Here is a 26,651-nt window from a genome sequence, read left to right on the forward strand (position 1 = left end):
TAATGAAAAACAACTATTTATTGCTATGTTCAATACATTTAGTAAATTACGTTGTCATCTTTTATAAGTTATTTCAACATTAACACTATTTCAAATTTTAATAACGATTGGGGATTTCTTCTTCGCAGAAATACCGCTTCTTCTCAGGGCAGTTGCCGTCGTTCCACTGATACGGTTTGCCGCCGGGCCAATTAGGCCGGTTGCTCTCTTCTGGAATGGCTTCCACACAGTTCTCACTTCCTCCCACAATGTTAGGCTCTCCGGGCAACCAATCAGGAAGCACCAACTCAGTTCCATCCATCCACTTGAACTTTCTGTCTTTAGACGTTAAACCAATCCACAGGGACTCGGTGTTGGCGTCTGCAACAAATCGTAGGGGTTAACCACGATCGTACGTAGTACAGTAGAACCTCGATAAGAAGTCACCCTTGATAACATTATGTGATTTTCAAATCCCCTTGAAACTATTATACCCTTAATCATATGTTATTGCAAACCTCGATAGGTACTATGAGGTACTATAATAGTACGATAGGTACTATTATGTCCAAATAACCTTGATAACAAGTCTTATTTTATGATCCCTATGAGAGTTTTGTTATCAAGGTTTTACTGTATAACGTGTATCATGGGACTAAATAAGCACGGAGGTAAAGTTTAGTAGTGGCATTTTGGATAAACACTCGTTTTTTAGGCTAGACTGTCAAAGAAGAGTCCACCATCATTGTTTATTTTGTTCTATTTACTGAAATTCAATTTACATTTTCATCACCTTAATCTACCTAGTCTATCCGTCTACCTGAAATCACTTCTAATGATTGTTAAATCTATGTTTACCGATATTCGTGATGTTTATAGTGTACTCGTACACAGATAGCTTACTGAGATCGATGAATAAACTAGGTGCCAGTGCTAGTAAAAACTTGGTGAATATTACTGAATACTCGCCTGAAATATTACCGAGATAATATGTTAAAAGGAATAAGAATATGTTTTAAAAAACATCAAATTTATGATACCACATTGTAAGTATTGTTTTATATTTTGCTATGAGGTTAATAAGTTATTGGCCATATGTAACTGCTAGACTAGGTTTTACAATCAACACTTCTACTAATCAAAAATAAAATAGCATTTTTATCTTACTCAAACTTCTTAGATATCTTGCGACGGATTCTTCAAACTTTTTCTGCTGTTCTTGATTGTATACAACAGCTAGTTTGTGTCCCCTAGCTTGGCAGTTGTAACTTGCTTCTTGCCATGTGACCTAGAAATAAATAAACAATTAAAACCATCTTCCTTTATAGAAAAAAATCATCCTTTTATTATTTTCACAATATTGTTGCTTGACCAAATATTATAATTCATACGTCGAATGCAAATGTGAAAACCAAGTTTTTATTTCATTACCAATCTTAAAGTCTTGGTAAATAGTTAACGCTAAGTACTGTATTAACTTCATAGCTTTGTTGATAACCAAATTCAAAGACCTTTCTGACTCCTTTCCGTTTATAATATTGTTGTAAATGGATCTGGATAGCAATTTATATATTGTATTTATTAAGACCAGCCAATCTGTTCATAATTCCTAGTTAATTTATTCTTGACACTCCCGTAATATGAAAATAACGTACCGTGCTGTTTAAATTTATTTTCATATTACCTAAATGTTTACAAAAAATAAGACATTTGTACGTATTGCTTAGGTTAACATTATTTTACATTTTGTGTAAATAACCAAGAGTTAATGCGTATTACTCACGGAATATTTTGATAAACATAATTTGCAACTTACACTAGTTAATTACTTTTAAAAATGAATTAAATAATCTATTTGTAAGGATATGAGTCCACGCAACATTGTTCTATTTTTCAATATTCATAAAGAATTTATTTTTTTAATGACATCAATTACTCATTAATTAACCTTTGTAACAACTTACTTTAGTCCAAGGATTTCCTGGGACATAATTACCATCCACCGTTCCTCCTGTAACATTCATATATATTTTGTAAATCTGAACAATAAAAAGTTATTTCGGAATATTCATACTTCTGTAACATACAATTTCATAAGTTGACCATGTTGATGGTAAGGTTTGAATTTAAAAATATTTATTTATTTCTGTTTGGGACTTTGGTGGTTTTAGTATTACAATAATTACTGTCGTAAATGCTGTATTTTTTAAAGTAATGAATATAATTTAAGTATTTCAAGAAACTAACATTGTATTCTATGTTCAGTTTGGTATGATAAAATTGTTGTCTCTTAAAAAACATTTAAACTTTTTGGAAATGTTGATACAGGGATTTAGGTCAGATTTAGATTATGAAATGACTTAAAATATGTTATGAAAGTGTAAATATGTTTTTCAGACACTATGATAAGTTCAACCTGTTCAACCAAAATGAATTAAGGTCTATTAAGACACATCAGTTTTGGCACCTCACAATTCAGTCACAATCGGACGCCTGACACTTGGGCGATGTATGTGTTGGACCACAAATCGTGTTTATATCTTAAGTACTATTTATAACAATCATCAAGATGGATGATGACAAATTGATAGAATATTGCGTTTAAATAAAAAGTGTTTGACTGCAACATCACTGTAAATAAAGTGATGGAAGACTGATTGTAACCAACTGACGAACTGACTTCTGAATTGAGGATTCAATTGTGACTGAACTGTGGCTGAACTGTGATTGAACTGTGACTGAACTGTATCTGAACTGTAACTGAACTGTGACTGAACTGTGACAGAAATGTGGCTGAAATGTGTCTGAACTGTGACAGAACTGTGACAGAACTGTGACTGAACTGTGACAGAACTGTGACTGAACTGTGACAGAACTGTGACTGAACTGTGACAGCACTGTGACTGAACTATGACTGAACTGTGACAGAACTGTGACAGAACTGTGATTGAACTGTGACTGAACTGTGTCTGAACTGTAACTGAACTGTGACTGAACTGTTACTGAACTGTGACAGAACTGTGGCTGAAATGTGTCTGAACTGTGACAGAACTGTGACAGAACTGTGACTGAACTGTGAAAGAACTGTGACAGAACTGTGACTGAACTGTGACAGCACTGTGACTGAACTGTGACAGAACTGTGGCGGAACTGTGACTGAAGTGTTACTGTACTGTGACATAACTGTGACTGAACTGTGACAAAACTGTGAATGTACTGTGACCGAACTGTGACGGAACTGTGAAAGAACTGTGACTGGACTGATATGTGAATCAACCTTAACAATGCTCATCTTCACCTTCAGAGCAGAAGTAGAATTTCTTGAGCTGACATGAGTTGTCATTCCATGTGTAGGTTGTAACGTTGGGGCCCTGCAGATAGGTCCCTTCAGGGCTGGCGTGTACACAGTTCTCATGACCACCGTTATTGTTGGGCTCGTTGGTCCACCAAGCAGAGAAATCGCTTCCCCTCAGAGGTTGACCAGTCACCCATGTAAAGCGACCCTCCCACTCCCAGTCTGCTAGTCCTATCCAGGCCGAACTTGGAGATTCTCCTAGAGATGAAAACACAACATCTTGTATAAAAAATATTCAGCAGCCTATAATTTACCCTTTTTCGGTCCAATATTGGAGTTCTGCAGTACGCGTTTCGTGTCAACTACGACACATCTTCAGCTGCCTCATTATTAAGGTTAAAACATTTACATTAACTCACATTGAGAGTGTTTGTCACAAATTAGCGTAAAACGAAGAACACGGGTACATAAACGGACTCGACAACGGACTCATATTATTTACATGAACAATTAATGACATTGCATGACGGACTCGGCCGAACCACACGAGATTAATTGGAAAGAAATTCCGACAACGGCACCGCACTAATGTTGTAGGCCTACTCTAAATAGGGTAAATTATACTTAATAATTGACAGGTGTCTAGACTTTAGTAACAAATAAAACATAGTTTTTTCGTTTTTGATTGGCTCTTCCATCCGACAGATTTTCATGATTGCTTCACATGTATTTCTTATGGGAGTTAAATATGTTTTTTTTCTTTTCCGAGTTCGTTTGGCTCTTCTACCCGACTGATTTTCATGATTGAGGTCTCAAATTGAAGGTATGCACCCACAAATTTCACATTAAGCATCGGCATATATTTATCTACTGTATTACGGTACTCAAAAATACATAAATTTCATTTATTTTCGAATGTTTACTCCAATTGAAGATGCATTTCACCAGTTATAATTATATAATCCTGTATATTTTGGTCTAAGAACCTTCAGTGAAATACCAGCTTTCATTTAAGCTATTCACATCGGACGAATTACAAGCAAACGCTAGGTGAACAACTAACATAAAAAGGATTTCTATAAGGTTTTTATTATGATTAAAAATCAATAGCTCCAGCATTATTTATTTTTTTATATATTTTTTCTATTGATCGTTTGAATCAGTTAAGTTCAAGATACTGTATTTGTTCCGTATTCAAGCGCTACCTAGATATTTCCAGACGTTTCATATCATACAACAACCTTTGTCCTGTCTCGTGATGTCTGGAAACCCCAATCTCGCCCCAGTTCTCTTGCATTCATGCAACTACTAACATGTCCCCGGCACAATTAACTCACAATTGCTGCTCTCATCTCTTAACCCCAAAGTATATTTAATTATTATTAGTGACACATATTAAAAGTGAACTATTGAACATTTGTGAAGTGAAACACTACTACTGCCGGTCCGGGTCTGTGTACGAGCAATACGCAATAGCTGGCCAGCAGAAGAAACTCGTGTTACGTCTACCGGCTTCGTCTTCTCAACACTTCAGTTAAAAGGAAGGTACCTCATCAATCTCATTATTATCTGTTAAATAATTAGTGACAAGTTTTTAATATTGCTCTTTCACCATACAGTCCATTTGAACATTTTTAGGCAAGTTTACCCCCCAGTATTATTGAATAAAAATCATAAAATTTGATTATTTCTCGGATATGATATTTATTTCAATGCTGCGGAGAAGCATGGGTCCTCTAGTATTCAATAAAAATATTCGACCTACGTTACTAATATGACGTAGGAATGATCTGCCTATTCCAAAATATGCAACCCCCTTCTTCAGAAAGCATATACTTAATAACGGTTTAAAAAAATTGATACGATAACCTATAAGAGATAAATATATAGGGATAAGCTATTCCAAAGCTAATTGGATTTGAACGAAAGTGAGTAGGTTATGTTCTATTTTATATTCACACTACCCAAATACAGTATAAAAATATTATAGAACATATGTATCAACAAAACTTCTAGCAGTTTATAGCGTCGAAGAATGCCATGACCATCGTTGTAATACAAACTAAATATAACATTATGCAATCAATTACCTTTGTTTCTAAAGATATTTTCAGCAGCTTCTTTAAATCTTTGTATCTTTTCCTTAGTTTTTAATACGACGAGTCTCTTTCCAATAGAATCGCAATTTTTTCTCGCTTCGTGCCACGTTACCTACAAGATAAAGAACATTTAGCCAGGTAAAATAGCTCATGTTTGTAACTTAGTATCTTTATGATTTATACTTTCCCAAAGTAATTGTTAGTTAAGGTAATCCTTTATAGTAGACATCAAAAGACACAAAAATAATATAGTACAAAAACTACAGTCCCCTTAAGATTTCAAGAACACCATTGTTTTCTTATTTCAAATAAGATATGTCAACATTGTATACTAATTAGGAATTATTTCTCTCAAATTATTTATCCATACTACGTCATTGATTGAAACATTAATTATAGCTAGGGCTAATGAAATATAATTAGATATTTTTAAAACTCAACATATTTTATAGGGATTTTTGGTTTATTTCAGACATAAATTACCTACTCTAAACCAATCTAAAAAATAGCCTCCCATTCATATAGGTCAGTCTTAGTCTATTTAGAATGATTTTGGGCAAACGATGTAGTTCAAAAAGTGATTAAAATGAGTTTACACTTATAGTCCTGAATACCTTATTCCATGGGTCCCCAGGAGCAATGTTGGATTCTGTAGAATCTGAAAAAAATTGGTTGAATTATTTATTGTTGATGCACTAGTATTTGTGGTCCTAGATGATGGATCTATTTATGTTTTTGCTGGGAAATCCTTTTGTCATTTTTTAATTTGCACTTTCGTATTTTAAATAAACAACACTATGTAACAACATAAATTTTATAAATTTCAATAGCTAAACAATAACAAGTCGTAATGATTAAACAAACATAAACAATAATCATAAGCAGCATGTAAAATGTATTATTCAATTTTAAAATATATTGGAATTTAAAAGCTTCACCCAAACAATTAACAAAACTAAACAAATTTCACCCAGTCGGTGGAAATAAGTAATAGCAATCATATGAAAATAATTAAATATTGCGGAGGGAAACATTTACTAGCGAATCCAATATGTTCTTTTGAGGATTTTTTCTGAATTAAGAGGGTAAATATATATTTGGAAGCGCAACTGCAAACACTTACACCATAGGTTGCTGGTTGTTGGTTGGTGTATATCATTTTTGATCCAAACTTTAACCCGAACATATGCTACAAAACCTATATGTGGCAGGAGCAGAGCAAACCATAGTCCCACCTTCATACCAGTTCTATTTACACAACAGTCCTATTCATACCATAGTTTCACAAAGCATACCAATGGCATCGTGCAGTGGCTAATAAAATGCAGTTCCCTTACTTGGATTGTTTCTTTAACCCTCACATCGAATTGGGTGAATTTTATGTTGCAAGTAGTGAAAACTTCAAAAAAAATAAACATTATTAATATGAATACAAAAACGTGGGTCACAATTTACTTCAAAAATAAAAATACAAAAATACTCAGGGTTAATTAAATTAATATCACAGTTACTTTCTACATTATGTAATTAGAGCACCAAATAGTCCTAATTGAAATACCAATCACCTGTTTTGTCCTCGCAGAAGTACGACCGCTTGGCAGTGCACCATACGTCGTTCCACTGGTATGGCTTAGCGTTTGGCCACAACGGCTCCACGTCTCTCCTCCCCTCAGCTTTGACACAAGGCTCTCCACCCCCGGCATTGGTGGGCTCTGAAGGCAGCCAGTTGGTGTACGAACCCAGGGGAGAGTTGTCGACCCACTTAAACCTCCGTTCTTGCGTCTTCAGACCGATCCATAGCTCCTCTGCCTCACTACCTGATGAAAAAATAAAAAAAATCTTTGAGATCATTGTTTTTTTTAAGAACTACAAATATTTGTATGTACCACATAGGACGATAGATTCGAGCCTGCATCTGTTTTACTCATTACTTCAAGCTAGTACTAGAGGATAAAACCATTATCACATAGATCAAATACATTGGGGAAAGGCGTGATTTGAACCCGGGGCCTTGGCCTTTAAAGTTCTACCAGAAAAGCTCGTTTCCCTCACCAATTAGAGCTTTTAACATAGAGAACAAATGTTGTTGATCACATGACTGGTCACCTTGATCCAGTCAGTTTGATCAATTGATTTTATCAACTCTCTGGCAAGATCGGCTCTACTTTGACCGAGTCTTTCTCATTGACTACTTATTTAATGTTAAATTTTCTCATTTCGTTTTAAATTTAAAAATCGGCCATTCTGTCTAGGAGTATCATCCTTCCTCGTGCTTAATAGTTGTGGATGTAAAACTCCTCTTCTTACCTAATAATTAACTTATATATCAATGCGGATGCGAAGTATTCTTCTAATAAAAAAATCGTAATAGACTGGTGAAATATTTCAAGAAATCTTTGGTCTTTCAAAAAAAAAATTATGATAATGGTTGTCCGCAATTGTTAATATTTGTTTAATTCTAATGCCCATTTGTCTACTGCCCAGGCATTCTCGATGACGTGGAACATACATTTTTCCACTGCCAGCGCTGGGAAAGGCCCCGCCTGGAGGCTCAACAGTTAATAGGACTGCTGTCGGTGGACACGGTCATACCGATTATGACGGAGGGTGAGGACAATTGGACCTGTGTGTCACATTATATCCAGGGTATCCTCCGCGCCAAGAAGATCGACCTTGACCGGGATGCGGTGTAGGTCATAAAGAATCAAAATGCCAGAAACGGTGCGAGCCCTGAGGGCTTAGGTCACATGTTGGCCTGACTTGAAGTAATGTGACAAACAATTCCAGGTCTGTGTCCAACAGAGTAGAGGGGGTTTTTTAGTGAGTAGTCTGATAATTTCAGGAGTCTCACACTACAGGCTGGCTACCTGTGTGCGTAAAAGCATTTTCCCTCCTCTCCCTAAAAAAAAAAAAAAAAAAAAAAAAAAATGCCCATTTGTTACGTGTTTCCTTATTGCATAGTTTATTCTCTTATCGTTTAAAATACGTATAGTTTAAGTAGGAACTATTTTAGGGATAATGTATTTGTTAATAATAATGAACTTCACCTGTTTGTCTAAACTTTAGTGCAGCAGTAGCAGCAAACGCTTGACTATATGTTGCATTACTTATAATAGCCAATTGGTGACCCTTTCTATGGCATAATTCATCCGCTTCTTGCCAAGTTACCTGAAATAATGATTAAAGGAGTTTTTAATTTTCTTCAAACGCATCTTGTCAAAAAGAAACCTCAACGTTAAACACCATTCAAACTCTTACCCTAACATTTCGTAAACATTTTACTGATTTTCAGTCAGATAACCGCATTAATTTACGAACGCAATTTGTAATCGTGGCACCTTTTTGTAAATTTTTAAGTTAGCAACATTTTTAGTTTTAAAAGGAGATTGAAACACAATTTTTTCGCGTAATACCACGTATGTCAATTTACCTACAAAAATAATAAAAGAGTGCATTTTAAAATCAATTTATTACACCTAAACTCCTGAGATAATCGTGTATTTTTTACATTTATCTTTGAAAATCAGTTTTCATTTTTAAGTTCATAGTATTTCTATTCTAAAATCCTTGGATATTGTCTTATACAATACAGAATAAGAAGAAAGTAATATTTTGACTAACCTTAACCCAAGGATCTCCAGGAACATAGTCATTCGCAGAATTTCCTGAAACAAAATCTATTATTTTAGCAATGCAACAACTTCCATGAGCACATCTAAATAAACGTAACGCATTACCTTTGTTATAGTTTAATAAATTAACATGAATCAAAAGAAAGATTTACTATAATTCTACTATAAATTCATGTCTTTGATAGTTATAATGAATTATTAAAAACGCAGAATAAAACCTTAATCTGTCAAGGTAAAGTAGAGCGTTAGTGAGTGGTTCATGGTTAATATAATGCTATGTCCCTTTGGTAAAAAATAGAAGTATAGTTGTAAGTGAAAATATTAAACATGTAAACAAATGCCCCCCCCCCCGTTTACATAGCCAATTATAGGCCTATAGCACATTTTAGAGTTTAACTGTTACATTTGACTATTAATACAACTGTTATGACCCATCAACTTAGCCAGCAACAAAAAATAAGGTAGTAAATAGAGTTTTAGTTACCAGTGCATTCTGTGACTGGCTCACACAACTACATTCTTTTTTAACAAAAAATTGGTTACAGCTGTTCGATATATAGTCTGATTTTTGCCGGAGTGCGGCTGGAGCTCAGCCCTACCTGCGAGGGACCCGACTCACGCACGCACACTCACCACCGTCCTAATTGCCTGAAAGCCCCGATCCCCTATTCACTAAGTAGAAATATCTGTTGTATGATACCTCAAAATTGCAATTCATTTGATGTTAGATATACAGTAAAATGGTTAGTGTTAATAAATTTGTTGTTTAATTCAATGAAAAATGAGTCCAAACACGAAATGATTATGACAAGTAGCTAGCTAATAAAAACGTGTTAAAATATTCGTAGCTTTTACACTTTGTAAGCAAAATATATATTGTTTGGTATCATTTTACTAAGCATTTTGAGCTGAAGACAAAAGCGTTACCAGATTTTATAACAAACGTAAAATTAAAAAAATTGATAGTTTAATTTCCGTGAGGCACCGATGACTTGAGTGGCAGGACAATGGTCCGTCCCACGTCCGTCCTAATCCCTTGCGTCTGTGTGTGTGACGCCTGCGTGTGTGTGAGTAGAGTCGACCCTTCAGCCAGCCGCTTTCCGTCAACAATCACACAGATGGGATCAATGCTGGTATGCTAGCTAAATGTTCATACAAAAGTAGTAAAAACACAAAATAGAACCATCATGAGTTTCAGCTCAAGCCGATTCTTACTGCACATTTGTTTGTTAAGGGTTTGAAGTGCGAAAATTTCTTAAGAATTTAACCAAGTCAGTGTTTTTTCATGGGTTCAAAATTTTTCTTAGATGAGTTTCATTGGTTCCATGATCTAACTAGCCTGTTGAAATTCTTTAGTTCTTGGTATCCTTAGCAAAGACAAACCGTTGTTCAACAAAGGCATATGCAACACAGATAGACCTCAAGATAGAATATAATACCTAGGAAATACTGGAACAATATTCCTGCGTTGTAACATTTAATTCAACTCCTCTAAAAATCATATGGAAATTGTGTGGAGCCATGTCATATCTGAATACACATTTGAACTTGAACTATTTACCTTTACTGCATATATAGAAGTTCTTATGGTAGCAACGAACGTCGTTCCAATTATATGACGTGTTTGGGTCTTTGCCATTTTCCGGTTTTGCTTGTACACAATCCTCGTGAAAGCCGATGTTGTTAGGTTCTCCTTCCCGCCAAGGTGCGAAATCATCCTTCCTCAACGGCTGACCGTCGATCCAAACAAACCTTAGAGCCAAACTTCTGTATCCAGCCTCGTCCCTCAGACCAATCCAAATAGACCGGGAATCTTCACCTGAAAAAAACAACACAATAAATTAACACACTCACTCCCTTGTGGAGAGATGCCATACATACAGAGGAGTGTGACGGCTGGTACTGATCCTGTTAAATGTGTTATGTTAAAATGTATATCTTCAAGGTTAATTATATTAACTACCAATACAAATTTACAAAACATTCGGATGTTAAAACTGTGTCCGGTTTCAGTATCAAAACTGTCTTTGTTCAATTGAACCACCAAAAGAGTGCTCTGGTGAGCACGCAAAATGTTATCCGAACCTTTAATTAATTACAAATAATACCTATTTTAAACCATTGCTTTTTCAATTTCACATAAAATAAGAAAATAGAAAATCTTGCTTTTGACCAAAGTAATTATTTTTCCTTGGGTCAAAATAAGGAGAAAATCAAGAATAAACTATTGCTCTTATTGCGTTAAACTTATCTTACTATTTTCTTTGAATTTCTCGTCGGCAGCGTCTTCAAACATTTTTTGTTGATCTTCACTTTTGATCACAGCCAGCTGTCTTCCTTTAGCAATGCAGTTCTGCTTGGCTTCATCCCAAGTTACCTGAAATATGTTCTTTGTTAATTGAGATAATCTATAATATTAAAACGAAACAGTGTTTTTTTATTTCACGATTCTGAATCAACCACTCGACGGATTTTCATGATTTTTGTGTTGAAAGAAAGATAATTTTGAAAACTAGGGAATGTCGAAGCCATAATTTTAGCTTTGGGTCCCAGTTTTTTGGAAATTAAGTTTTAATTTTAATTTTTAATTTTTAAGTCTAGCAGCCGACGCTAAGATTCTAAACTAGCTTTTGGTCATAAAATAATTTGCTTAACATAACAGCTGTAAACATTCAGCTTTTGTGTCACAAATTCAGCATTTGGATAAAAATTTAAAGACATACTTAGGGTTGACTTATTTATACTATGTGTAATGCTAATCATTGCAACGTTCAATTCTTCTGTAAGAGGATGACAGATTAATTAAATATACATAGTAAAATACTAGGATGTTCAAATTTTTTTTAAAGCAGTCTTTGTAATCTTCGATTTGTTTTAGAGCAATATAATTTGTTTTAACAGCTGGTTAAATAAAAACTATGGAACTATGAGGTAATTTTATTTACTCCTATTTTGTCATTGATTATAGGAAATAAGTAAAATTCTATAACCATTGCTGTATACGAATCGAAGCTCTCGAATCTTCAAAAGAAAGCTCATGAAAATTATTAAACTACTCGACTTTTTGGGGAAAGGTTGGGAAAATAACAATGATCACATGTTTTAAATTCATCTTTGCAGCTTTTTCTTTACTATAAATTTTGAATCACTTACACTATGCTTGAATTAGTAATAGACACAATATATACAGTTTTAATAGACTACTCGATTCCCGTACGTAAGACGGGACAACAGCTCGTTTCTTTTAATGTTCCAAACCTCTTAAATAATAAATTTACAAAACAGTTTCTATTGAGAAGTCAAAGACTAAAGAGAAACACTTTTACCAGGCATCTACAATAACTTTATTACATACTCCCTGAAAATTGCATGGATGTAATTAAAGTATCAACCACCTTTCCATGAAGACATGATTAAAATTGCCGTAGACAAATTACTTACGTGGCTCCAAGGATCGCCTGCAATGTATTTCTTCCCAGTCACCTCTGAAACAAAGGATTGTTATAGTGATCAATACTTAACTCTGCGAAGCGTTTTATATTTAAATGCCATAACTAATTAGAAACATGCTTTCTCATCACAGGATTTATTTAATAGTATATATGATTACAATATATACATGTATTTTATAATCAGATTAAACAGAAAAAAAACAATCGTTTAATATGGGATGATTTGTGTTAACCTCATATATTAAAGCTCAGGAAGAAACTTGCCCTATCCTGACTTGTGCCCTATATTGACTTTTGCTAGCCTATTTTGCACGATTTATTTTAAGTATGGATGAAATAGGCTGCAGATTGTTGTGTATATTACAACGCACTAATCCGCTCCGGGCTACGATAGTCCAGGAGCCTCAAAAATTGTAATGTGGCTTCCATCCACCACATGTCATCTCAATTTCAGTAGTGTACCCCATCAATCTCTTCTAACCGACCTCTACTAGACTGGCATCATGCGGGAGCAACCGGACTAGATCGAGAACCTAATTAAAACCTGTTCTATACGGTATTTTATCACACATTCTTTAGAATGTTATGGAAAATCATGTATCTCCAATGTAAAGTGGGCTATTTACTATTTTATGAAACTACTTACTGACTCAGGTATATAAATTCTAGACCATATATAGTAAAAAAAAGATTTTTGAAATGTTCATGGGTGTTAGTTTGAAGACCAAACCGTTTGGGAAATTCGAAATCGTCTCATTTTCTAACTTACAATTCAGTTAAATCCCCCCTCCATGTTATTTTTATGGGGCAATATTGTAAATCCCCCTAGTATGCGTATGCCCAAGTTCATCCTACAATCTACCTGGAAAGTCCTTAGGACATCTTCAAAGAAGGCCCATGAGCCTCACTGGGGAGACGACAAGAGCCTTTAGCTCCGCGTAACAGGCTCTAAAACCGTTGTCGATCGTAGAGCGCCTATCCTTTCATCTGCCGATGGCATTAAAACTATACTTTCAGTCCTCGAAGGCAGATCAAGGCGAGTAGCAAATCACAACACCCTGCCTAATGATCAAAAAAATTTTCCACGAGGGGTGATCCCTTAGAATCACAGACTTGAGGTTCCTATATACCTGGTAAGTCTGAATGTACTATCACCAAATGACTGCCAAAGATGGGTCCGTTGATGGGTTGACCGTTGATGGGTCCAATGACCGTTGCTGCAGTAGATGTTGGTATAATGACGAAACTACCTTAATAATGTGCCAATGGTTCAACCACTTGGTCCCTAGAGTGACGAGATCGCAAAACTACATCCTGAAAAACTGGTGGTAGCTATTCAAGGTGTTGGTGCGCAGGGCATTGCAATTACAGGACCTATGACTCTAGTTTGTTTCCTTTGTTTATTTATACAAAATACCGTCGGAACTGTTATTTGTTTATGTACAAGACAAAAATAAATACTTTAAAATCACATAAACAGTATATATTACGGTTGATGATATTCAACATACTTATACACTCCGGTATGCGAGGGTACCAGGAGCCTCCTGACAAACATGTAGCTACGTCTCCTCCACTGTACACGTCACCAACAGCTCCTCTCAGACTGTAGCCTGGGTTGCAGACGACTCTGACTCTATTAGCCTGTGATCCCGCCGGAATGATGCATCTTGCGTCACAGCTGTCGCAATCTTCTGCCAAGGAACAAAACTTCCTGTTGTCAGAGTCTCTCGGCAGCATACAATTTTTGGGCCTTGAACATAAAATGGTTTTATTTTAGAATGGTTTGTCATTTTACATACTTGAAAAACACAGCAACAAAATGAAATTAACTTCCCAAAATGTATTAAATCAGTCAATGGAAAAATGCAGACCAACCGTTATCAAGGTAACTAAAAGATTACATAAAATGTTGCTCTACATGGAACCTTTGACTATTAATACCAACAAGTCAATGATGGATCCCAATCAATGTTGTGATCAACTGTAACACCATTCTATTATTATCATTGACTTAATAAATACATATTTTAACGTCTTCAGTGAAATAAGGAGGTATACATATTTTGTAAAAAAACACATTCAGACGACAGACTTTAAACGGTTCGAGATAGTACAGAAGTGTTATTGCATTTTTTGTTTGTTTTGACTGTAACGGGTATGATCAGATTTTTCTTATTTACTAGAATCAAAAATCAAAATACCTCTTAACTACATGAATGACTGATAGCGCGCTCTACTATGCGACTTAATTCAAAACTCGGCCACTAGGGGTCAGCACTCTACGGGGCAAAACGTCTAGTGGACGAGTCCAAAGCCTGGGTACGGGGGAGTAGCGTATGGGGTGAGAGACTAAAGACCTAAGAGAAGGAGAAGACAGATGAGAGGAGCCCGGTGTTGAGTGAGGGTGGGTGCTAACAGAGTTAGTCACTGGATGTTAGTTTAAATTATTTGGATCATCAGGACAGGCTAGTTAGTGACGTGTTGCCCTGTGCTAACTGTTTTCTCAATAAATACTCATTACTCAACACAACTTGTCTTATTACTGCTACCAGTCTTGACAACTACGAGGGTGTGGTAAAGGTAGTCGTGAAGCCGAGGAACAAGATGGCGATAGGCCTACAGGTGATTGACTGAACTGTACTGGACTACAACGACGGAAATCGAGGAGCAAGATGATGACACCGGTGATACAGGTGACCGATTGAATTGGACCACAACTACAACGACAGGTGATTGACTGAACTGGACTACAACTTCAACGACGGAGATCGAGTAAAGACGAAGTACCGTAACCTACGTAGCGACGCGACGAAGTGGCGCCAGGGGACTAAGGGAGTCGTCCGACCGGAGCTTCGACGCAGGAAGCGGCATTAAGCTAAGTGTTAAATTATAAGAATTCAATAGATTAATAAGAATTAGGCCTACATAACATAATAAATAAATAATAATAAAAAGACACCGTTACATGACCTCCTGAATAATCTGGCAAAGTTTTTCCTAGTTTGGAAGCTGGACACTCAGTAAATGTGTAAAGAATCTATAATTTTAAAATCATGCAAGCTCTTTAAAACCTACTTTTATTTGTATCATAATCAACAGTCGTTGAATGACATTTCAATATAATATAGTGTTTATATTTTAAAATCACTGATGTGACAAACCAATTATCTAAATTTTTAGGGTAAATGTCTCAGAAGAATGGTTATTTTTAACAAACTGTTTATTAAAAAATAATGAATGTATCATGAATCACAAATATAGTAAATAAAAACCTTTACTTACCTTGGTCGATCAGGATTGTCTAAAAATTCATGTTCAACCCACGTAAAGCTTGGGTGATGCTTTTTTACTTCGCCTTCCATCCATATCATGTTGAAGGGCCATGTGATATTTGAGAAGTACGTTGTCTTTTCAAATTTTATGCTGACCAAGCCAAATAGATAGTGAAGTCCTTCGTAGACAGCCGTAACCCCCCCACCACTATCGCCTTGTTGAGCAATTGATAACTCTGAAACATATCCAGAGTTTGAAGCATGACAATTATAAAACAACTAATTTTCATGCTAAAAGGTAGTCCGGTCATGTCAAAATGCTTCCCATATTGTAGCCCTAATATTGAAAGACTAAATTAGGGTCCACGAGAGTTTGCAGTTGGCGTCAGCCAAACAACAACGCACGATCCTCATTGGGTCCTTTGAAGTCACGTGGTAAATAGGTTCCTCCCTCAACTGCAGACTCTCGTGGACCGTACTATAATTACGGGCTGTGTTTGAATCATAGAATTTGAGTTGCCGCTACTGAAATCTTGCTGAACTTGTTCTCAGTTATCCACCATCCCAGTTATCCATCAATTCAGTCGAAAGATTCCACTGCAATTTAACATCAGGCAGTTGTGCATGTGCATAATTAGTGTTTTTTTTGGGAGCTTTTAACCTAAAAACGTGTTAATCTTAAATTACCTGAACTGTTTTTGCTGGCACAGAACTTGTCGAAGGTTGGGAAAACAGAAGGGGCTATCTGATTGCACTCGTAAGACGGTACCGGAGTAACATCGTTGTACAGAAGGGTTTCACTACTCATCTTGTCCTCCTTCTTTCCCCAACCTACAACCTGCGAGAAACATTTCAAACAAAAGATTTATCAAAAACGATACACCGGTACATGTATGTCGAAATATTAAATTACGAAAATAAATCTTCAGTAATGGATTTTTAACGTTACAGGTATTCCATCAAGTATGAAATTAAGCTGGCAATATGCATGTGGGTACATCAAGTAATTGAAAAGTAACTGCATTTATCAATAAATTACAGTAAGTTGTTTTTTTTTCTATAATTTATGTTCAAAAGTTTTGAATAGTTAGCCAACCTTCACTTCTAATATCATTCGTTAAAAAACCATTACATGAACACAAGGTTTAGTGTAGCAGCAACATATACTTTAAGTTCATTAAAAGGATAAACACTATAAAATGATGCTTTTTTATTACCAGTTGACCTATAAAGATTATATTTTTACGGTAATCACTGTGTGAAGAAATTAGGAATGAATATTTTATGACAAAGTATTGCTGATAGATTGACCAAAATAAGTATTTTTGTTTGCCACTGTCTGAGAGCTAAATTAAATATTAAAAACTGGCTATAATTTTAATGTAGTCCTATGATGATATCAAAGTTTGCACCGTTCCTTTTTAAGTAACATTTCCTTAAATAGGTGTAATAATTCCTAAAACAGATTAAGAAGTATAAAGAATTTTTATGTGAGTACAATCTGCATGGTCATCTATGCACTATGCAGCCAGTGAGAACTCATCACGCTCAGGCAGAAGCCCAGTTTATACATTGAAATGGTATTTTATTACTTGTAAAAAAAAAAGATTTATCAATTGGTTGATAGTATCATATACAGTATACCTTAATTTCTACTGTACTTACAAACAAATTCTTGTCTTTTATGTAATTTGAACCATCTAAAAATCCATGACAGACTGGCATTATAAATTCTCCTGTTTGAATTTTCACATCCAGCATCAAAAGCGCAATGTCGAAAATAAACGTTTTCTTGCTGAATTCCCGAGGGAATAATATCATCGAAACCTGTAAAGATCAAGCTTTACATTAGTATAGACATACAAAACTATCACACCCTATAAAGAAAGTACAAGGATAAGTTTGTAAAAGTCATGCAGTGTAAAATAGTACATTTCATAACAAGAGTAGAAAGTGAGTCCTTAAATATTTGAGACCATGTTGGAAGTGCGAGATTTATCGAGTATTTTAAATGGTCGAGAATATTGTATAGACCCACTTTCACTCGTGTTGTGAACTTTACTTTTCGCTACACTATAAAGACTAATTCTTTTCTTAATTAAAACAGACATTGGATATTTCTTTATTAAAGATAGAAATATTACAAAACTCATACCATGTTTTAGGATATACCTTAAATTTAATGTTAATACTCGTATTTTACTTTGGTTTTACAGTTTTGGTTGTTGAAAATTGAAACAGTTGACAAAACAATAACAAATCTTTGTTTGTTTACTTTTGCAAAATCCAAAAAAGATAGTCAACATTTCTATCACATAGTAAACATTCTTTTTTCCGTAGTAAGCAATGTAATGATGATGAATTTTGCAGGTGCTAAACATGTAAAAAAACCGGTCATTTCACAGTAGTGTAGCGAAAAGTTACATACAGCTGGGTTAATTTATATTCTAATATAAAAGCTATGTGACCTTCTATTAATTATCAAGTGATTGTTATACTATTTAGTGATAGAACACTATTTCAGTCAGTCTCTTAGGGTAGAAATATTTTGTTCTTAAATTATTTGTACACAGTATTTCATATTTAATCGGTTCAATTAGTCTTGATTAACAGATTTTTCGGGGGATTAAGAACGCTGTTTTTCTCTGTCTTTAACAGATAAGTTTACGGATAAGACTATTTTTCACGATTGAAAATGCGTGTAGTATTTTTTTAACAGGATACACTCTACCAAAATTATTCAAACTAAAGGCTGATTTCTTGAATGTATGACAAGGTATTCTTATTTTGATACAAAAATTGTTTTTAAACCACTAATATTGCCATGCAATATGATGATTGGCTACCACTATTACTGACTCTATTTAGTCGACTACATAAATAAAAGTTATCTAGTTATGTATCTTTTATCTAACTTTAAAAAATAGGCCAAAGTTTATACAAAAAATATTTAACTTGTGAACAAAGTTGACAGTAGTAGTTAATATGTTAATAACATATGGTAATTGTTCAACATATGTTTTGTGTTATTGTTTGATATTTTGATTGAGTTTTTGTTAAAATAGAAATACACAACCTTTCATGATCTCAGTATAATTATTTAATAATTAATTTAATGACAAAAGTCTACTCACATTGCGCTTTTCTTCAGTGTGCTCAGGGATATCCCACGACCTGAAATATTTGCCCAAAGCCACTCGTAGATCGGCCACATTTTGAACGCTTGTCACGCAATGAGCCGCTAAAAAGTTAAAAATATTGTTAAAGTTGCTCACTAAAACAAAACATGTTTCAGAATAATATCAAGTTTACTTAGTTTTAACACATATGCATCAATGTTGCCAAAGGACTGAGATAGAGATGCATTGATTACTTCCGTACTTTTACAAAAATTCCTCAAATTTTATAAATGCGTTGGAAGCAATTGTTTCGAAAAACGTTACTCAGAAAACAATGTTCCTAAAGAAATGTGCCTCTGAGACACTGCTTCGAAAAGCTCTGCTCTAAAAATGTGTTTCAAAGCAGTGAATTTCGGAGCAACGCCTGAAACTAAATGAATCGGTAAAAAAGAAAACTATGATTCTGGTAATCCTTGTCTAAGAGACTCTTATTCAAAAGTTACCTGTTAACACAAACTGGTCGTTTATCAAACTACCACCACATCGTTGGTCCCATATCTCTCTCCCTTCGTCTACATCACGATAATAGAGACCTGCGTGCCAAGGGAAGGCACCAACATTGGCCTGTACTCCATCCACAATCAGCGGAGTCAGTTGGCCGACCTCGTTCGACGCACCACACACTGAAATAACAAGTAGACACGATAGTTCCAGTATGGATAAAATTTAAACAAGTACAACAAATCAAACTTAAATAACAATAATAAAAGAATAAATTATTGCAACAATTACTGAACAGAAATTAAATCTACACACATGGGGAACATGGTTTCTGCAAAAAAAGAAAAACAAATACTGTCATAATATGTTGTGTCATATTTCAAAACTGGTTAATTTTCAATTTCAAACTTAAGACACGATAGTTCCAGTATGGATAAAATTTAAACAAGTATAATAAATCAAACCAAAATAACATTATGAAAAGAATAAATTATTGCATCAGTTACTGAACACAAATGAAAACTACACATTAATACAATAATTGATATTCACATGGGCTACATGGTTTCTGCTAGGTACTTTGAAGTCAATGTAAAGGGCAGTTGATGACTTAAAAAATAATGATGTCAGCTACAGTTTTTTGTTGTTTTTTATCTTCGCAAGTGGCATTTCACAAGAGAGTTAAGAGTGATTAAATGTTTAGTGGATGTGCCGAGGATTGAACCCGTCCCTCCCGCACCGAAGTCAGAGAGGGTTCTTCAAAGAGCACAATCTGTTAAGCAAGTCGTTTACTTTTAGACGATTATCATCCCTAATGATGATCATCTCAGAGAGCTCTCATGGGTGATCATCATGAGTTATTTTTTATAGATTCCAATCATAAACTGCTAGAAAACAGGGAGATGACATATAGGTGTAGGATTTTTCACCGATTCAATTGACGAAAATGAGCTACTTTGGCCAACAACCCCCCATCACACCACTGAGTATGTTACTTTATGTAATCTGTCAGATTTTACAACATAACAACGAAATCAACTTGACAAAATTTACGAAAGAGTTTGAAATATCTATGATAGCATGGCAGTAAATAACTAACCAACTTGAACCAATTGAACTTTGTGTTTGAAAGTTTACAAGTTTTTTTGCCAACGTCTTTCAATGAGTAAATATAGCGTAGTTACCTGCAGTGCAATAGAACAGCTGTTGGTCCCATGAGCCACTGTTAAGACAAGTCAAGTTGGTGTACCCCGGGTCGTAAGCAGGTCTGTAGTTGTGTTTGCATCTGGGGATTGCGATGGTACCGGGCTTCAACTGATCGTCTCTAACGACTTTGTCTTGGTAGATGTACTGAACCTTCATATTGTTCGGCGCCTTCAGTGGCGGGCATAGCTTTTCTGAAATAAATATCCAGTTTGATTAATATACTATAGTTACAAGACAATACCAAAATAGTGTCATTGATATAGGCTATACGCACCTTATTGCTGCTGGTATAAGACCATCAAGTGTATTATCTTGTCATTATTATCACCACATGTGATTTATTACGTAACGGTTATTCATTATTTTTATCTTTCATGATCAAAGACACTTCTGAGCTCTCAAATTTTCTGAACCTAAGACACCTTGGACGTATCAGTCCTTGCCTTGGAAAGGGAATCTAATTGAACCAAACTAAATCGTAATCAATTGACAACAAAATGTTAAATATTAAGCCTATTTTTTAGAAATATTTTCTTACAGACTTTATATAACTTGCGCTATTCTCAGTTGTACAAATTTCAAGGAGTTCGCACTCGCTCAGTTCGCTCATACTACACAAGCTTGGTTATTGCTTGCCGAATTTGCAACAATATCCGTTTTACCACCTGTTTTACCACTCTCTGCTAAGTCTTTTGCTAGCCTTGCCTTCTTGCAGAACATTTTTCATTGAATGACCATACTCGGTTTATCCTTATGTTTTGCGTATGAGATTGCAGACAAATATATGTGTAAGCTGATTTTTTATTTGTACATTAAATATTTGGGGAAATAATCATGGGGTTTGATTTGTCTATACCTGGAGTGCAGTAGAACAAAGGGTAGTCCCAATACCCATCGTTGAGGCAGGTAATGTAAGAGTATGGTATCTGGTAGGCAGGCTTGTAGTTGCTCTTACACTCTGGTGACGCTATCGTTCCTGGCTTCATGGACTGGTCACAAGACACAACCTTGTCTTGGAACGAACACTTGATATTGAGGTACTGAGACTTCAATGGTAAACAAGGCAGTCCAGCTGAAAAAATTAACAATTATCAGAAAATGTTTTCATAAGTAAAAGATCTGACGATAAAAAAAAACTATTGGATCTGACTAAAAAAAAGAACTTTCATCTTCACAGAAGACACGTGAATGACATTTTATGAATTTTATTATTATTACTTCTTAGCTTGAAAATCCCTCATCTTTCCACTTGACAAAACTTATTTTGAAACTAAAGAATTACAGGTCAAGCTATGTCCAAACCCAGTTCAATAATCATAATAAACACAAAAGTTAAATGGAACTTAATAGGAACTTTTTAAAGTAGGTTGTGACCAAGGCCAATGAAACGACAATTTTCAGGCTGAATATAATATAAGCTGTAAGTGACCGTGCAATGGCATGAACGTTTCTAACGTGAAGACAAAGCGTACAAATTAAATGATCTTGAACATATGTATATACATTATGAACAATATAACACGACTAAGCCGCGCTATCTAAACTGGATTAAAGATGTGTAAAAAACTCCAAAACGAATATTGAAACTACGACTTGCAGTCAGATCTGTCTAGAGCTATCCCAGTAGTAGAGTGTGGGACTTCGGTTGTTGAAGTCAAAGGTTAGAATCTCATCAGTCACCAATAGATAGAATCTATGTAATAATGCCTCTACCCAATGAGCCTATCCGGAAAAAAATATGTAAAATTTTTCTGGGATAGAGCCCAGCGTCTTAGGGTGTAAAGGCGAGACGGTAGGCCTAAGTCAACACAATAATTTATCTTTTCCACACCATGTCTTACCTATACACTCTGGCAGGGACGGAGACCAGTTCCCATCCGTACAGAAGGACACGGTATCAGTAGAGTTGAGGACGAACCCATCATCACATCCGTAGTAGAGATCCCACCCCGAGGGTACTGGGGTCCCGGGGACTATCTTGCAAGCGGCGTTGGAGACGTGGGGAGGGCATCTCTTGATGTTGGGTGAGTATCTACCATTGACCATTGGCTGTGGGAGAAGACAGCTCCTCTCGTCTGGGCTGCTGAAATCATTGTCAAAGTTAAATTTTTAGTGATGGTAAGTTTATAAGTAAAAACAAAGGTTTTCGTGATGTTTTGGGATCTGGAATCTCCTAATGGTAAGAAAGTTACTGAAACCTAACACAATTAGTGTACAAACCCAGCCAAAGCCAAACATGGTAAGCTGGTTTACTAATCTTGGTATATTTTAGGGGCTTCCTCAATTGAGGACGTGCTCAGACAGGACATCCAGAAACATCGTGAACAATAAAATTGTTAATGGAAAGTGGCTGCAATAATCTCTTAAAATGACAGGAAATATTTGTTAGAAAAACAAGTTTAATTCAAAGTTTAATTCAAGCTACACTGATTATTGTTAATGTGTTCAGAAATACGGGCATAATGCAATCTAAAAATACCGCAAACATTGAAAAATGCATTTTCATGTTTAAGATCAATATTAATAAAGATTTTCCTTTATTTGTTTATTTTATCGTTCTCATATTGATTTTTATTTGTGTAACTTATCTAATAGCGGTTTTAATAAGCACTAAGTGCATAATTACTAGGAACTAATCATGACCAACTCTAATGTGAACATAGACGATTATAATCAATGTGTTGTTAGCTAAGTAGCTCAGTAGCTATTATACTTGCTTATTAATGTCACATACCCCGATTGGATAAAAAGGTTTTTAGCTTTCAATAATTTCCATCAAATTAAATTCAGCTGCCCTGTAGTATCAATCTTTTAATTCATTAGGGTGGTAAAAAGTTGATTTTACGCCACACTACACTGTTTTAACGAACATTTCACGCATGGATTTTGTCCAGAAAACAGATGTTTGCCGCCAGCTTAATCAAATGGGATTACATTACGCACTATTGTACTGAGTTTTTACCGGACCGCAACCAGGTAATTATATTTGACAATGAATGGTTATAAACAAAAGCATGACCTCTCTTGTACAGAATTGAAGGATTTGTACAGATTTTTTTGTTAGCCCTAGAGTTAGCCCTGTTAGCTTAGAGTAGTATGGTGTAAAATATCGTACGTCACTCATCCAAAATGTGTTTACTCTATCGTAATCCCGAACTCGACTCCGTTTCGCACGGGAACGACCACATTCATCCGGTAAACGCATATTTTTACGACTTAACGGAATATACTATTACATAGTAAAAAATACTAGATAAGAAATATCAAGCTCTCAATGTTCCTTTATTTTATAGTTAAAATTTTCGCTTTTTGGCCCATATCTTATTTTAAACTAGTTAAACTGATAAAATATATTACTATATCAACGGATTTCTAAATGTTTTTATTATTATTGCTGTATCGAAACCTCTGAATGGGGACGCAGGATTGCAAGTTCTAGTGTTACTTTTGTTAATGTAGTCCGTGAATATTTTGCCTATTTTACGATATTCACAAGCAAGAAACTTGTATTTTGTTATTCTTAGAAAGACGGATTCAGGCGGAGAAAGCTTAGGGAGTGATCAAAATTGGCTGACCTTGGCCTCAACTTAGCCCTGTGAATACTTCCCACTCAATGCTATTTACATAGTCCAGTATGTAAAGTTCCACAGTTCTTGTTCATGGTTGGGCTCGAGATGGTATAAAAGGTAGAGCTCGGGGCTTCGGAGCCCTAGGTCCCGGGTTCAAATCCGACCAATCACCAATGTATTTGATCTAGGCCCTATGTGATAATGGCACGACGCGCTAAGACTAACCTGAAGTAATGTGTGATAGTTCCGGGCAAGAACCTAGTGTCCTAGGATGTGAAGGTGGAACAGTTAAACAATTATCATTCATTCGAATTCCATCGGTGATTGGTGTATCAGGTTTAAGAGTTATAAATTATGCTTCATAGGAGAACGCTTCGTGTACGAGTTTTAGAACAACCAACAGGGAACTGCAGTTGTCCAGAACCATCGACTTTTTTTTACAAAACACTTTAAAAAGCCTAATGTCATAGAAACAACACTAGTGCTGTTAGACAGTAAGGTCTGATAGATTACTGAGTAATGTGTTGCATTTCGTGGATTGAGGGTTAAACTCCGTCTCTGTCTGGTCTGATTAGCAAGCCCGATGAGAGAGACCTGGACTACTAACATGAGCTGTAAATGTTGACAAGCTGGATTGATTAATTGTGAGTTACACCTCATATCAGATGCCACGATACATTAGGCTCATATTATTTAATGTGTATGTTCAAAAACTGAGTTTCAATCATTTGAATTTGGTGTTGGGTTCGCAATATGAGAAAAAACTTTAAAAATCTATAGATAAATACTGAATAATCCATTGATTTCAAAGGGTATGACTTTGTTTAGTAGTGTGTTTCAAAATATATAAGCTATTTAAAAAAATAGATTGATTTACTTACCCTTGTCTCTTGGTCCTAATAAATCCATGCTTAGATGTTGTTGAGTTCGGTTCGGCTACCACTGATATAAAAATCACACATAAACAAATAAAGGTTGTTAATTTTGTAATTAGTTTTAAAACAGTAAGCTTGTTTAAACTGAATGCATTGTAATGTAGATGGAAAGAACAATAAAATCTTTAATAATATCAAAGATTGACATGTTTGCTATAGCACACTGTTAGACTACCTTGATATCACTTCTTTGCAGTGTAATATTTACCTTAAAAATATCTTTAACTACGACCGTTTATTAAAGTAGCCATTTCAGTTCAGTTCTCAGAATTGAAAAGTTTCACTTAACAGCTGTTTACTTTCATATCAGCATAGTTTTTTCCCATATCAACACAGGTAACGGACCAATGAGGTTCAAGTATTGAGAGAAAAGAATTAAAATTGTAATGCTTCGAACGTCAACTAATCAGCTAACATGAAATCAGCTGATTATACAATAAGTCGTTGCATCACTTTCAGTGGCACTGACAATAAACGAAAACATAACCTCTCTAAGAAGTTATGAGTAGTGATTGTTAGTAACTAAAAACCAGATTGTTAGTAATTAAAAAACTGTCGTAGGTAAAGTAGTGTACGCAACTCGCGTTAATAGTCTTTACGACACTCGTGGAAGTTTTTAAGGCACTCGCCAAGGCTCGTGCCTTAAGTTTTCTACTCGTGTCGTAAAGACCAACATAACGCAATGGTTGCGTAAACTACTATTACCTAACCTATAAATATTTTTAAACTGACAAACTAAAACAATTTAATCCACTGAGAAGAGAGCAAAAACGATCGGAAAATCCCTTCAGTTTAGCCATGAGGAAACAAACACAACTTAACCGGTTTATCCTAATTTGATAGTAATTTTATTAGGCCATTCTAAAGCTATCACTGTTAATAACTATTGTATGAGTAAAACGTGCTCTCTTTGACCCAAAAACCTACCTAATACTAAACAGAAAATCGGGTAGACCGATCGCAACATTGTTCACAACGTCAACACTCACTGGACATCGCGTCAGTATAAGTTTGCGATTATACTGAGGTTCCCGACCAGGAAAACCAAGTCGTGAGAGCGAAGTCCTTGACGTTGACCTTGAACTCTATCAGACTGGTTCTTCGCAAGCGATAATAACGATAGAAATGGGTTCTGATTAGTCACAGACAGTGTTGACCCTAAGATTCTGTATCTGAGTTGATGATAATAATGTTTTCCTAACCTACTTATTTATTGATACCATTGACCGTACACAGATTAGACCTAAATTTGAAGCCTAGAAAATAGAAGTTCAGGACCATCTCACTAGTGGGTACTAGTGTATTAGGTAAAATATAAAAACAATTCAGTCTTATAGCAAATTGATTGATTTATCACTTGAAACAAAATATTGCCAATAGTTGACTATCTCAACAGATTGCACCAGGGTTTTTGGCTTCAATGTTTTACATTACAAGAGAAGTCTATTCTGTGTATAGTCAATGTTAATTATGAACACCAAAAAAATGGGATATCAGCTATTATTATGGTAAAGGTAATTTGATTATGGAATAGTTTAACCAACCAACAAGCATTTGAAGTAACATAATCTGAATTTACAATTAAACGT

At 35.2% G+C, this 26,651-nt stretch overlaps 1 protein-coding gene across 1 annotated transcript; it reads right to left on the reverse strand.

The window, feature by feature from the left end:
- Positions 1 to 26,096, reverse strand: LOC129004243 (macrophage mannose receptor 1-like). The gene is made up of 23 exons (XM_054432732.1): positions 25,990 to 26,096; positions 25,009 to 25,069; positions 22,400 to 22,641; positions 21,415 to 21,630; positions 20,537 to 20,749; positions 19,355 to 19,534; positions 18,867 to 18,973; positions 17,398 to 17,559; positions 16,420 to 16,570; positions 15,743 to 15,968; positions 13,969 to 14,210; positions 12,447 to 12,490; positions 11,262 to 11,382; positions 10,567 to 10,824; positions 8,995 to 9,038; positions 8,421 to 8,541; positions 6,939 to 7,190; positions 5,988 to 6,031; positions 5,365 to 5,485; positions 3,278 to 3,532; positions 1,944 to 1,990; positions 1,147 to 1,267; positions 1 to 360 (listed from the first exon to the last, which is right to left on the reverse strand). Exons 1-23 carry the CDS (start codon positions 26,027 to 26,029, stop codon positions 98 to 100), a joined length of 3,531 nt encoding a protein of 1,176 aa, XP_054288707.1. The 5' UTR covers positions 26,030 to 26,096; the 3' UTR covers positions 1 to 97.
- Between the last annotated feature and the right edge of the window lie 555 nt (positions 26,097 to 26,651).

This window comes from Macrosteles quadrilineatus, unplaced genomic scaffold (genome assembly GCF_028750875.1).
Source record: "Macrosteles quadrilineatus isolate MER2022 unplaced genomic scaffold, UCM_ALF_1.0 Scaffold_9__3_contigs__length_116548681, whole genome shotgun sequence".
Classification (NCBI taxonomy): domain Eukaryota; kingdom Metazoa; phylum Arthropoda; class Insecta; order Hemiptera; family Cicadellidae; genus Macrosteles; species Macrosteles quadrilineatus.

What these genes read in the sequence shown, in the direction of transcription:
- LOC129004243 (XM_054432732.1), bottom strand. Translation starts at nt 26,029, where the DNA reads ATGTTGCGATCGGTCTACCCGATTTTCTGTTTAGTATTAG. An exon ending in CGACCAGTTTGTGTTAACAG is followed by an intron (nt 18,974 to 19,354) that starts GTAACTTTTGAA and finishes TTAACTTTTTAG; the next exon opens with CGGCTCATTGCGTGACAAGC. An exon ending in CTTCTGCGAGGACAAAACAG is followed by an intron (nt 6,032 to 6,938) that starts GTGATTGGTATT and finishes AATTTTTTTCAG; the next exon opens with ATTCTACAGAATCCAACATT.